We start from the raw sequence: 13,975 nt of genomic DNA on the forward strand, positions 1-13,975 counted from the left end.
GACCACTCATCTTGGGCACTGAGTTCCCCTGCCTTCGAGAACCCCAGTGCGTCTCCCACCAATCTCCTCAACTCCTTGAAGTTGGCCCTCTTGAAGTCTCGGGCTACCGCCTTGCTGCAGGCCCTTGACACCCTGCGCTGGATGATGAATTCCAGCAAGTGATGATCACTATCACCCAGGTGGTCAAGGACCTGGAGCCCCCTCACCAGATCATCGCCTGTGTCCAGGACCAGGTCCAACAGGGCATTTCCTCTGGTGGGACTTTGCACCTCCTGGGTTAAGTGGAGGTCCTGTATCTCGGCCAGGAACCTCCTGGAACGGTCCGACCTGGCTGACTGCTCCTCCCAGCAGATGTCCAGGTAATTTAGATCACCCATGACAACTACATCCCTTGCCTTAAGTGCCTCTGCAAGCTGGCCCGAAAATTCCCGGTCCAGCTCCTCCCCTTGGTTGGGGGGGTCTGTAGTAGACCCCCACCGCTAAATCCCTCTCCCCACGACCTCCTTGTATCTTGACCCAGAGCACTTCAGCTTGCCCCTCCTCTGACCCCATTTTGCTGGCAGAGGATGTGTATTGCTCTTTGACATAGAGCGCCACACCTCCTCCCTTCCTTCCTTCTCTATCCTGCCTGTAGAGCCGATAGCCCCTAATGTTAACTGCCCAGTCATGGGATGAATCCCACCATGTTTCTGTAAGCCCTACTATGTCTGGGTTTGAACTGGCTATTCTGAGGGTGAGTTCCTCCTGTTTGTTCCCCATACTCCAAGCATTGGTATATAGGCATTTAAGGCCTTGCATAGCTGTGCTTGCCACCCCCCGATTAGGGAGATCCCTGTTTCTTACCTGGGCACTCCTTGCATGTGTCACTTGTCCCCAGTGCTCTCCAAAAGCTTCCTGGATTGCCTGTGCACTGCTGAATTGCCCTCCCAGCAGATATCAGGGTGATTGAAATCCCCCATGACAACCAGGGCCTGTGATCATGAAACGTCTGCTAAGTGTCTGAAGAAAGTCTTATTCACTACATCCTCCTGGTGGTCTATAGTAGACACCCACCATGGCATCACCCTTATTGCTCTCCCCTCTGACCCTAGCCCCGAGACTTTCACTGAGCCTGTTCCTGTTTCATATTGGATCTCTGAGAATCATACAGCTCTTTTATATAAAGTGCAACTCCTCCTCCTCTTCTCCCCTGCCTGTCCTTCCTGAACAGTTTATCTCCATTGTGGAGAGGAACTAGGTAAAAATAGGATACTTACCGCAGAGAATAAGGTCGAGCAGAGGGGAGAAGAGAAGACAGAGAGAGAGCGTCATTTCTGAAGCAGCTGTTGGATAAAAACAGAACAATCCCAGGAGGGACAGGGCAGGATGGTGCACCAAAAGAGAGTGGAGCAGAGGACAACTCAGCAGGGGGGAACACGAGAAAGCTGCTGGGGAAGAGAAAGCCCTGAAGATAGGTCCAGACTGAGGGAGAGAGATCGGCTGGACCCAGTTGAGCTGAGAATCATCAGTGAAGAGGGTTCACCTTCAAAAGAAAAAAAATACATAAAAAATACTCAGAGTGGCACAGGGATACCAGTTGAGACAGCGGCGAGGAACAAAGTCTGTCTGTTTTTCAGGTTATAGCGAAAGCTGTGTTTATGGTTTTCTTTGATTGAGTTGGGGCATTTTAGTGAAGCCAGTCAAGTTCTAGAGGGATTAAGGGTAGAAAGAGCCTGAGTGACAGCTACTCCCTCACCCTTAAAGAACCAGGAATACTCAGAGTGATCTGGAATAATACGATCTCACCCAGAGACTGTGCAAGTTGTTTAAAAAAAAATTTTTTTTTGCTTGTTTGGTTTTTTTATTAGTTCAAACTGGTGAATTATAATTAACCTAAATTGTGTATTACACAAGAGTGGAGTGAGCAAGCTGAATATGTCTGAAGTTAAAATTAAGACTTACCTGAATGGTGTAGAGTAACTGCAGTCTGTCTTGCTGTGGGTGGATCATAGATGTAAAGATAAATCACAAAACAAAAAAAGAAAATTGTGTAACCCAAATAAGTCCGATTTCATCAATGACTGAAAGTTTGGGTGGCATCTCGAAGAGATACAGGAGAGGCTGTGACCCCAGTTAATTCCCACGTGGATTGCCAGTGTCCAGCTGCAGTAGAAAAGAAGTAACACTTCCCAACTAATAACATCATAAAATCCTTAAGACGTGGCAGGAAAGAGTTGGAATATACCACAGGGTCCCAAACTTGGGCAATCACAAAAAAAATAAATAAATAAATAAAAGGAGGCGAGAGCCTGAACATAAGCTGTACCACCAAACCAATCCATGATGGGACCCCAGTTATGTGAGCTGGCCCACCAAATCTCTGTTATTCCAATCTTAATGAGTTCGTGCATTGCTCTGAAGGTTTTATCTCCTTAATGGAATGTTCAATACTTCTTTGTTGGTCTTCCTTAGTCTTAACTGAAGCTTCAGCACCACTATCTCAGCACTGACAGTAATTCAAATATCTTATTTACTAAGATAACTGCTGAAGTCTTCTGTTTTTAGAAAAGCTATGGGACAAATTTTGGGTTTGGACAAGTGTGTGGTTGTAGCCAGGGTTCATATGCCAGTTCAAGAGGTATGACACTAGAACTATCAGACCATAGATTTGGTTGTATGGATCTACCACTTGCCATAGCTGTTTACATCTTGTATCCTTACTTCTCAGCCTTGCAGTTATACAGTGGAGATAAATTAACATTTTTTTCTCATGTCACTCATTCTTGTTTAAATCTTCTCTCTGAATGTGCTACCTGATATTTGCCTTTTGCTTTTATTTTCAACATAATGATTTTGATGTCTCACAAACTTCCATCTCTCTAGTTGAAAAAGGGTTTTTCATACCATTCCTATTCTTCCTTTTTCTTAAACAGGAATTTTCAGCACAAGTACCCCAGCACTGCCTATAATAAGTAACATTACACTGCGTACTATGAGTCCCCCAGCACCGCCTATACTGAGTACCATTGGACAGCCTATTACAAGTACCCCAGGACCGCCTACACTGAGTACCATTGGATGGCCTACTACAAGTACTTCAGCACCGCCAAGAGTGAGTAACATTACACTAGCTACTATGAGTCCCCCAGCACCGCCTATACTGAGTACCATTGGACAGCCTATTACAAGTACCCCAGGACCGCCTACACTGAGTACCATTGGCTGGCCTACTACAGGTACTTCAGCACCACCAATAGTGAGTAACATGAGTGAGTAACATTACACTAGCTACTATGAGTCCCCCAGCACCGCCTATACTGAGTACCATTGGACAGCCTATTACAAGTACCCCAGGACCGCCTACACTGAGTACCATTGGCTGGCCTACTACAGGTACTTCAGCACCACCAATAGTGAGTAACATTACACTGCGTACTATGAGTCCCCCAGCACCGCCTATACTGAGTACCATTGGACAGCCTATTACAAGTACCCCAGGACCGCCTACACTGAGTACCATTGGATGGCCTACTACAAGTACTTCAGCACCACCAATAGTGAGTAACATTACACTGCCTACTATGAGTCCCCCAGCACCACCTATACTGAGTACCATTGGACAGCCTATTACAAGTACCCCAGGACTGCCAATACTGAGTACCACTGGATGGCCAATACTGAGTACCACTGGATGGCCTATTACAAGTACCCCAGGACCGCCTACGCTGAGTACCGTTGGATGGCCTACTACAAGTACTTCAGCACCGCCAACACCAAGTAACATTACACTGGCTACTATGAGTCCCCCAGCACCGCCTATACTGAGTACCATTGGACAGCCTATTACAAGTACCCCAGGACCGCCAATACTGAGTACCACTGGATGGCCTATTACAAGCACCCCAGGACCGCCTACACTGAGTACCATTAGATGGCCTACTACAAGTACTTCAGCACCGCCAATAGTGAGTAACATTACACTGCCTACTATGAGTCCCCCAGCACCGCCTATACTGAGCACCATTGAACAGCCTACTACAAGCACCCCAGCACCGCCTATACTGAGTACCATTGGACAGCCTACGATGAGTACCTCAGCACCTCCTATAATCAGTAACATTACACTGCCTACTATGAGTACCCCAGTGCCACCTATACTGAGTACCACTGGATTGCTTGCTACGACTACCCCACCACTGCCTATAATGAGTACCACTGGGCTGCCTGCTATGAGTACCCTAGCACCACCTATAATGAGCACCATTACACTGTCTAGTATGAATACCCCAACTCTGCCTATTATGACTACCATTAGACTGCCTACTATGAGTACCCCAGTACCGCCTATGAATACCATTGCACTGCCTACTACAAGTATCCCAGCATCACCTATAATGACTACTACAGTACTACCTATTATGGATACCTTAGCACCATCTACTATGACTCTTCCACCTACAGGTTATTCTTTCCTTTATTATTTACCTATGTATTTGCAGAAGTTTGTCTTTTTTCCACAATAGAATATACCACCACTGCTATATCTGAAATTCACCAGTCTTATGAGAGGGCAGGAAGAGCAATGAATGCTGTCTCTGCTAGGGAAGCTATTTCCATTCTAGAAACATTAGAACACTTCTAAGATCAGACTTGGCTTGAAGAAAGTAGATATATGAATAAATAGATTGGTCTGCAGGTTTGACTATCCAAACTGAAAAATGTGGAGAGCAGGCAGTGCTCTGCGGCTTACACACAAGAAAGTCCAATCTGCTTCTTAAAAAGAGGTGTGAGGTCCAAGGGCCTAGAAAACTAAGGTGGGAGGTGGTATAAAAAAATGACACAAGGAGCAGCACACACTATGTCCAAAACCAGAAGTGAAGCAATGTTGGGTCTTGGAACAAAGACTGCAAGGAAGGGAATTCCATCATTTGGCTAGCATTTGCAGGCATCAGCAGACCACACACAGCAGGGCAAAGAGGATTAGGAGAACACCAGTAGTGCCGTAGAATTCTTTGCTGGAGTGGTGGTTGAGGTGGGTAGACAGGCTGACTAGACAGAGAGCATGAAAAGCTACTAGGATAAGTATTTTAAGCTGGACACTTGTATAGTAGCCCAAACAGCACCTCAGATTGTAAGGATGGGCATTATTTATGCTGAAGTACTAGAGAGCACCCAGCTCACAAAAACACACTAGCCCAGTTAAAAATACATTAACAATTCTAGGGTATGTTCCATACTCATTGATTTGGCACATAGGATATCAAATTCATGGAAAAGAATGGCAGTTGGACGTCACAAATGGACTTCAGATATCAGAACATAATTCTATTTAAAATTCATAATTTTTCTTTAGTGAAAATTATATTCTTTGATATCTATTCCCTGTCTTCACTTATATATATCTTTAGAGCCTAATCTGGAGAGTTACTGAGCATTAAATAGATTGGTATAGACTCCAGCAGCTCTTTGGTTGGCACCTCCTCATTCAGAACCTACCTAAAGGCCACTATCAATGGAAGACTTTCCTTTTAGCTTTAGTAGCTTTGGATCAGACTTCCAGGATCTATGCAAGTATGTGCAGAAATTAATGTAAATTATCTGTCTGCTTTTTTCTCCCCTTCACTCTGCAGCAAATTATTCTTGTGGTGGCTTTCTTGCCAACTCATCTGGGGCATTTACTAGCCCATTCTATCCTGGAAATTATCCAAACAGTGCTGCTTGCATATGGGAAATACAAGTAGACAGCAATAGCCATATAACACTCGTTTTCAGAGATGTTGTGTAAGTATAGGGCAGACATCATGGGTGATGGATGGGGTCAAAATCTTGGATTTTTGATATTCATATCCTCTTTTGTTTAAGAACTTTGCTCATCCTGTTAAAAAATTATAGGTGTCTATAACTCTAAAATGAAAATACTACTGGTGATAATTTTTGTTCTTGCCTTTTGTTGAGCCTTAAAAATATGCTTGGTTCCATATTATTTCCCAAAATTGAAAACATTCCTGGTCCCTATAGATTTTACAGTCTGAAAAAATGCCATCCCATATTAATGGACTGTTTTGATAAGAGGTTAAATTGTACTTAACACAATGCATACTACAGCATGTTCATGTTGCTTATCCCAGGATGCAAGGAGTTGGATGCCAATATGATTACATTGAATTGTATGATGGACCACTAAATATATCTCCTTTGCTTGGGAGAATTTGTCATGGCTCTGTTTTCACCTACACATCATCCTCAAACTTGATGACTGTTCGCTTCCACACTGATGACAGCTATACAAGCAGTGGGTTTCATGCTAACTATTACTCCACACCAGCAGATCACAATACTAGTAAGTTCCTGTTCATTACTGTACTTTGATTCTTGGTGAATAAGAATATTTGTTCATTTTTTTGCTACTGAAAGGTTTGGGAGAATAGTGACCATTCCTTGACCAAACATTTACTATTTGATCATCGATTTGCTACTCTTAGGTAATAATTAGCTTTAACTTTTAAAGGATCTGACTGTAAGTTTGTATAGCATGAATTATTTTTAAATTTTTAAAGTTTTTCAGCCTAATTTTTTGTTTAAAATCAGATTAATGAAATGATATATACTTCCTTGTGTTGCTTTTTGGGTCAGATCCTAGTCCAAATCCAGGGAAATGTCCATTGGAGTTGGACTCATCTTGTTTCACACTGTATGAGATGGCTGCATGCCTTCCCTTAACAAATTCATTGTCATTTATCTGAGAATATGCTTTTTAAACACAACACTGGTTTGTCTGAATAAAGGATTTAGTCCGCAATAAGGACTCTTTAGCGCTAACTTACTGATCATCACCTCCCAGTGACCATCCAGCACATCCGGTAAAGATCATCTGAGCATCAGATCTCAAGACTGAACATTCCTGTAGCTTCCCCTCTGCTCCCTTGCTGTGAGCTCTGTACTCATTGGAGATGAGAGAGGCATGGGAGGTCTGCCAGTGACTCTTCTGCACTCCACTTTCATTACCAATAATCATCACCACAGCAGGAGAGACAAGTAAAAGGCATGGATCTTAGAAGGACTCTACTTAAATTTCCTGTTCCTTTCCTTCTAGGACACTGCTCTCTGTGTAATGTTTCCATACTTCACAAAATCATAACAGAATAGTAATACATAAGGGGAGGGTGGCTTGAATGCCTTTGGGATATTTTGAGGCAACCCTTGAAATGAACCCATAGCTGAAGTTTAAACTTTCCCTAAATCAGGCCTTAAAGTAGGTTCCTCTGCCAGCCTGAGATCTAGAATACCAAGTCCCTCTCCTGGGCACACAAAAATGGTTTTAGCAGTGAGGTTGCCAAGTGGTTAGAGCATTCATGGAGGAAGAGGGAGTTCTGTGTTGGAGGCTGCCTCAGCCGAAGGAGCTTCAAACCCACAGCTCCCTCTTTCTTTCCCCCAGTTCCCAAGAGCTCACCAGCTATCAAATTAGAGACTAGGGCCATGTGTAGACGAAACGAGGAGCATGTGTGCATGACACTTTACAGCGGGTTAATGCTTTTGCACTGTTTTAATGGTGTTGGTGTTTGCACGCGTTGGCGGCATATTGTGCAGTAATTCCAACCACTGTAGCAAATTCGGCAGCATAATGTGCCTTAAATAACTTGGGGCACAGCAAACTAAAACTCCTCTGAGGAATTTTAGTTTGCTGCCCTACAGCCATGAAGTGAAGCACCGGACTCTGTGCAGCTCCGTGGCTCTGCAGGAAGCCCATGCAGGCAGCCTGGCAGCAGCCCGGGAAGACAAGATCTGCTTAAGAAAAAAAAAAACCTGGCAAGCCTGATCTCCCCCCCTCCGGAGCTTGCTTGCCTGCCTAAGCTGTGTGGGAGGCCAGTGCATCCCTCCATGGCTGCAGTCCCCCAGGAGCTCCTTACCCGGGTGACTGTAGGTGGGTGCTGCCTAGGGGGAGCACCAGCCCCCTGCCACAGCCCAGGGACCACTCCACCACGGGCAGCTTGCTCTCCCCTCCCTGCCATGGGAGAGGCAGGTAAGTTAGGGTGTGTGCATGACACAGGGGTTTAAAGAGCCCTAAATTAGAGCAGTGTTTCTAAAAACCCACCGCTTCAATTTAGGGCCTCCGTTTTATCTACATATGCCCTAGCTGCACAGAGACACACTGGACTCCTCCAGATGAAGCTTTACCAGCCCTGTAGCGATTGCCACCGATGAAACACACTGTTCACAAGGACAGAAGTCCGAATTTGCTTGATTTCATTATAACAATTAATCTGTTTAAGAATTAAAATGTTTAAGAAAACAGAAGTGAAAACATGTGGTTTGGCCTATGCTCTCCTTCCCACACAATTTACACATGCAATGGATAACAGCACTTGCTTAATTACATTAGTTTATCATTACCAGATACTGGGCTGTACTAATGATATCTGTTTTTCCTTATCCCTTAGCACTTGTGTGCATGCCAGAACACATGCATGTGGCAATTAGCAGAGACTACGTCCACTCACAAGGCTACTCTACAAAGGATATCAGCTTGAATGACCTTTACTGTAAACCAAAGATCACACCACACTATGTCATATTCGATATACCATATAATGGCTGTGGCACAAGGAGGGAGGTATGATACTGAACACCTACCTGCATAAACAGATCTGTTTAAAAAGCAGAACTCATCTTGTGAAGGTCTGCGAATTGAAATGTGCACCACTATTCACAGTGATGAGGAGTGAACCGATGGCTGCAGAGATGTTTGAAGGTTCAAATTTAAACATTTAAGTGTAGGAGGGACTTGTGTAAAAAAAGAAATAAAAACAAGTTTATGACTTCTCCTAAGCATAAGAAGAACTTCATGATTAACAGTAAACACTTCAGTATAATAATTAAGTCATTTCTTCTTTAGGATTCCTCACATGTGCTTTAAAATACCTCGCTGCTTTGGAACATTTTGGAACCTTTATATATTATGTATTCAAAGCTTTCAAAAGATATCTTTGGATTCAGTTTAAATATCTTTCACATAATGTGTGGTTATATACAATGTCGTCAACAAGGTTGTTTAATATCCCCTTGAATAGACTTTTCTTTTACATCCCAATGTCTACTAGTCTTTGAAAGACTTCCTATAGAAGCAACATGATTATCTTATATCATATGTACTCACACGCCACATGTATTTTTCCCCCCCATATTCAGCCCTACAAAATTACAGTACATGTCTGAAACAGGGAGGCTTATTTTTTAATTGGAATGGAAACATGAAGACAATGTGTTTTAATGACCGCCCAGATGGTTGTGCTTCTCTCTGGCCCAGGAAGCAGCAGGGGTGGAGTCCAGTGTTAACCCTCACACAGACTAAAGCTGCTACCAATCCTTAGCAGCTGTTAGAAGCTTAATACTGTAGCTAGTGCCTAAAGCAACCATGGCATGAGCTGAGGGCAAGGGAGCTGCTCCATGCAGTCAACCATCACCCTAAAAGAATTTCTTTTTTTTCTGTTTTCTGCCAAAAAAACAAGGTGCATGTCTTGTTTGGTGGTGTGTGATATGTGAGGAAATGCAATGTGTTAGCAGAGGGGTCCATTGAAATTTTATTATGCATACTGTTAACTTACCTGCATGAAATAATTCTGTACCCTTTCTCTAACATGCCTAATAGGAAAACAGCAATATTATCACCTACACTAATCTAATCAAAGCAACCTCTTCTGGTAACACAATCAAAAGACAAAAGGATCTTCACTTGCGTGTTAACTGCAAAATGCTCCAGGACACCTGGATACAAGTCATGTATCTTGCTGACAAAGTTATAGAGGTCAATGAAACTCAGTACAACAGATATGATGTGAACCTGACTTTTTATGAAACGTCGTCATTCTCACAGCCAATCTACGACTCTCCATATTATGTTGATTTGAACCAGAATTTATACCTTCAAGCTTATCTTCACAGCTCTGACCCAAATCTGATGATGATTGTGGATACATGTGTTGCTTCCCCTGATCCCAGCGATTTTACAACAGTGACATATGATATAATCAGTCATGGGTAAGGACTTCCTCAGTCAAAATTTCTATATTTACAGTTGTGTGCAAGGTTTTTTTTTTTTAACTTCTGTGTTTGTCTTATTTATGGAAGAATGTGAATAGAACTAGCTTCAAGTGTAGGTAATAGCCACTGAATGTTTGATTTTTATACCATGGGACCATGTTAGTGGAAGGACACACAGTCAAAGCAGGACATTTTTAACATAGGTTTCTTCCACGGTGGATAACTGTTTGGAATCCATCCATAGCTGCAGTGGGAAAAAGGACATGACGCTGTCATTTCCCCAACAGTTTTGTGAGTCTTTCTCTGCAAATTTTCTTTTTCCAACCAAAATGAATTTTACCTAATTGTTTGAACACTTCCAGGGAGAATATTGTTGAAATTGAAATGCTTATGAATTTACTGTTTAAAAATGTTGCCCATCTATGATCAAGATTGATTTTTTCCAAAGAGTTTATCTGTGGAATTTAATTATGTTTTTCCCTACTAGTCTGCTGTTTGTTTTTTTTTTTAATAATTCATGTGTGTGTGTCTGAAATTTCACCTGTCTTAGAATCAGCTCCTGCTGTCAAAGTACATCTTTTATTTTGCTGTGGTATTCCAGTTGTATAAAAATAATGGAAAATAGAGTGAAAGTTCAAAATAATTAAACTAAGTTAATATTAGAACAGGGCATTCGGAAGTTAAATTTAGAAGGCGTTATTTTCAAGGTGGTTTAAGAAATTCCTGTCTAGGACAGCTTATAAAAACAAAATGGTCCAAAGGACCTTTCTAAGCAGTAGTCTGATAGTGGTCCAATAACCTGTAGAAACTGAGATTATACTAAGAGCACTTTATTTCCTTGTGAATGTTTGATGAGTTTCTTGGACTTTATGTGAGAACTGGGCAATATATTCCAAGATAGCATCTGTGTGTGTAAACAGAGGAGTTGAGCTCCTTATTCCTGCTAGCTGAATTGAACCTGAATGCGCTGGCATGAAATTATGCTATCCAATGAATTTAGGTCCTTGACAGGAAAGTGAAACTTAAAAGAGAATAGAAAGTACTTCTGTAGCTGATCACGTAGAAACCTTGTTCCATGGGAAAGCTCGCTTTCTTCCCACACCCTACGCAGAAATCGAAAGGGTGGAGGCAAGTGAGAGAAGAGGTTGGAAGAGGGACGTTATTACTATTTCTATTTCATTAACAAGGAGAACCACTCAGGCCTGCTGGCTCCTTTGCACTAAACATTGTATAAACAGTTAGTAATGAACTGTTCCTGCCTTTAAGAGCATACATCAAGGTCACATTTTCTCCCAGTAGTAAAGTTAGATCTGCCTCAGTTTCAGCTGCTACATAGGGATCATTCATGTGGCAGCCTGAATGTATGAAACCCCAACTCCAGGTTCCTGTGTTAGATTAGTTGCCAAAATATTTCCAAGGCACCTCTGCAATTTGGCAGTCTTTGTCCTTATCCTACAGTCATCTGTGCATAGGTTTAACTTTAAACATATGAATTCAGTAAGGCTATTCACTCTTAAGGTTGTGCCTTACTGGATGGGGCAATCAGTGTTGCCCATTTTGCTTTCAGAGACACCATCACTTCTAATTTTACAAGTCTTATTGCCTGTTTCATAAAAATACACATTTTTCTCTTTGCCGTTCCTGTTATATTTTCCGTTCAATATTTGGACTTAAATGTTTCTATTTGCTGCAAGTGATTCATTATTTTGTGTTTTCACCGTTACTAGATTTATTTTTTTTCTTCCTTTTCAGGTGTGTTAGAGATTCTTCCTATGCTACATACTATTCACCCCACACACACATGGCCCGGTTTAAATTTAATGCCTTCCAGTTTATTGGCAGACATCCATCTGTTTACCTGCAGTGTAAGATGGTGGTGTGCAGGAGAGATGATTATGCCTCCCACTGCTACCAGGGCTGTCTCAGTCAGACCAAGAAAGATACTAGCTCTTCCCAGGAAGAAGTGGCTGTTGTTGTTGGGCCACTGAAGCTTCAAAAGTAGCAATGCCGGTAAGGTTGCATGACCTTCCTTGTACTTAATATTGGAGTTTTCAAATCACTTTGCATTTCATGAAAGGCAATATCTTGACAGGTAGGTTTCCTTTTGATTTGTACCTCTGTAGCATGGTTTTATTGATTTCTTGACAGCTTGACATTAAACATGAGGGATATGTATATTAACTCATAATATTTATAGAAAATATTCCCCATTTAGCAATTTCAAATGATTTAATCTGCACATATAAAAATGCTGATTGAGTCAGAGTTATAATATATAGTCCAGTTCCATATAATAGCTCCACTGAATTCATTATACGCGTTCATGAGAAACTTTAACAACTCCAGTAAAAACGTATGTTTCTCATTCCTTGAAAAATCTTCATTCCCTAACTCTTCTTCCTAATATTCAAAACCCCCTGCTTCTAGTTAAGTTATCTTGTAGTAATCCTTTCTAATATATCGATTGTTACATGTCTCTATTATCATGTATGAAATGAGATGAAAGAAATTGATATCCAGGTTTGATCTTGGATTCATTATTTTAATGTACATTGCCTTTACTCTGACATCATTGGAAAGATCTAGAACAAACAAAAGTTTGAACAACCTTTTCTTCTCTTCACTTACAGAACTGGGCCCTTCAAATCTTCTGGAAGACATGAATTCCTGTCATTCATTTATTCCTTCTGCTGATAATTTCCCCTTATCATTATTACTGTCCACTTAGAGTTATTACCATGGTCCTGTTGTTATCACTCTTGCTAGTTCTCTTTTGGGAAGCACATTCAAGAACAAGATTCTCTGTGAGATGATGAGGAGAGATGTAAATAACACAGGAAGTTAGTGCATTTCCATTCCTCAATGGTACATTTTCTAGCCTATGTGCTTGTTACCTTTAAATGCCAAATAAACTTTTAAAGAACGATGAAGAGCAAAGGTATAACGTTTCTAACTTTGTTTTTGCAAGTTCAGACTAGAAACGGGTCTGAGACTAAAATTTCTGCATCTGACTAAGGCTGGAGACTCAGGGAAGTTTGACTCGAGATCCCTTTTCCAATCAGCTGCCATTTCCAGTAATGGACTCAATGCAGAGCCTGTATCTTATCCACCAGCTCCCTTTTATCATACTAAGCTTAGACTTTGCAACACAAGAGCTATCTCTAATCTAGATAAATGGAAAAAGTTCTACCTGGTATTTTGTAATGCGGTTCCACAGGGTACATTTGGAAACCCTGAAAGTGCAGGAAGGATGACACAGCAAGTAGAGGGGTCACATGCGCTGGAGGAAATCTGGTTTCACACACCTTAGGGTCTGTGACACTAGGCAAATCAGTCTCCAAGTTCCTGACCAGTAACATGTAGATAACAGCACTTTCCTACCTCACGGAAGTGCTGTGAGAAAATGTCTACGTTCAAGTTTGTTCGGCGTGGTAGGATGGGAGCCATGTCAGTACCTAAGAAAGTTGCTTTGATCGGTGGGATAATTGGGGCAGGGTGAATGGGGCAACTGCTCATGGAGAGAGGGGCATGAAAAAAAGTGTCTGCTATTGGCAGCCATGTGATCGCAATCATGATGGTGGCAGCAACTGGAAGTCAACACACCTCTGTGCCCTCGATGCCTAGGAGCATCCCTGCACTACTGGGCTTTAATAGCTTATCCATAATAAAAACCAGTCAAACTTGTGGGTGTGGGTGTATAGAATACACACACACGTGTGCACACACATATATGTTTTATTATATATTCTAAATTTTTAGGCACAACTACATCAGTCAGATATGTAATAGTTTTATACTCCATTTCACTTTGCATCTGAATATCCAAATATCCTTTTTGGATTCAAACACAGGTTTCCTCTCATCCTACCAAGGCCCATTCCTCTTAACATATCAGATATCTAAAATTGCATACTCTGGTTACATTGCTCAAATACAATATCAAAATTATTTTCAGCAG

At 41.8% G+C, this 13,975-nt stretch overlaps 1 protein-coding gene across 1 annotated transcript in view; it reads left to right on the top strand.

Annotated features, from left to right (window-relative positions):
• LOC102388691 overlaps positions 1 to 13,975 on the top strand; it is a 175,686-nt gene that overhangs the window by 134,585 nt on the left and 27,126 nt on the right. The window contains 7 exon segments of the mRNA XM_025205924.1: positions 2,913 to 3,215; positions 3,268 to 4,353; positions 5,610 to 5,760; positions 6,108 to 6,319; positions 8,418 to 8,590; positions 9,626 to 9,781; positions 13,796 to 13,805. Coding sequence (XP_025061709.1) covers positions 2,913 to 3,215; positions 3,268 to 4,353; positions 5,610 to 5,760; positions 6,108 to 6,319; positions 8,418 to 8,590; positions 9,626 to 9,781; positions 13,796 to 13,805 — 2,091 coding nt within the window.

The sequence above is a fragment of the Alligator sinensis genome, unplaced genomic scaffold (genome assembly GCF_000455745.1).
Source record: "Alligator sinensis unplaced genomic scaffold, ASM45574v1 scaffold28_1, whole genome shotgun sequence".
Taxonomy (NCBI): Eukaryota; Metazoa; Chordata; order Crocodylia; family Alligatoridae; genus Alligator; species Alligator sinensis.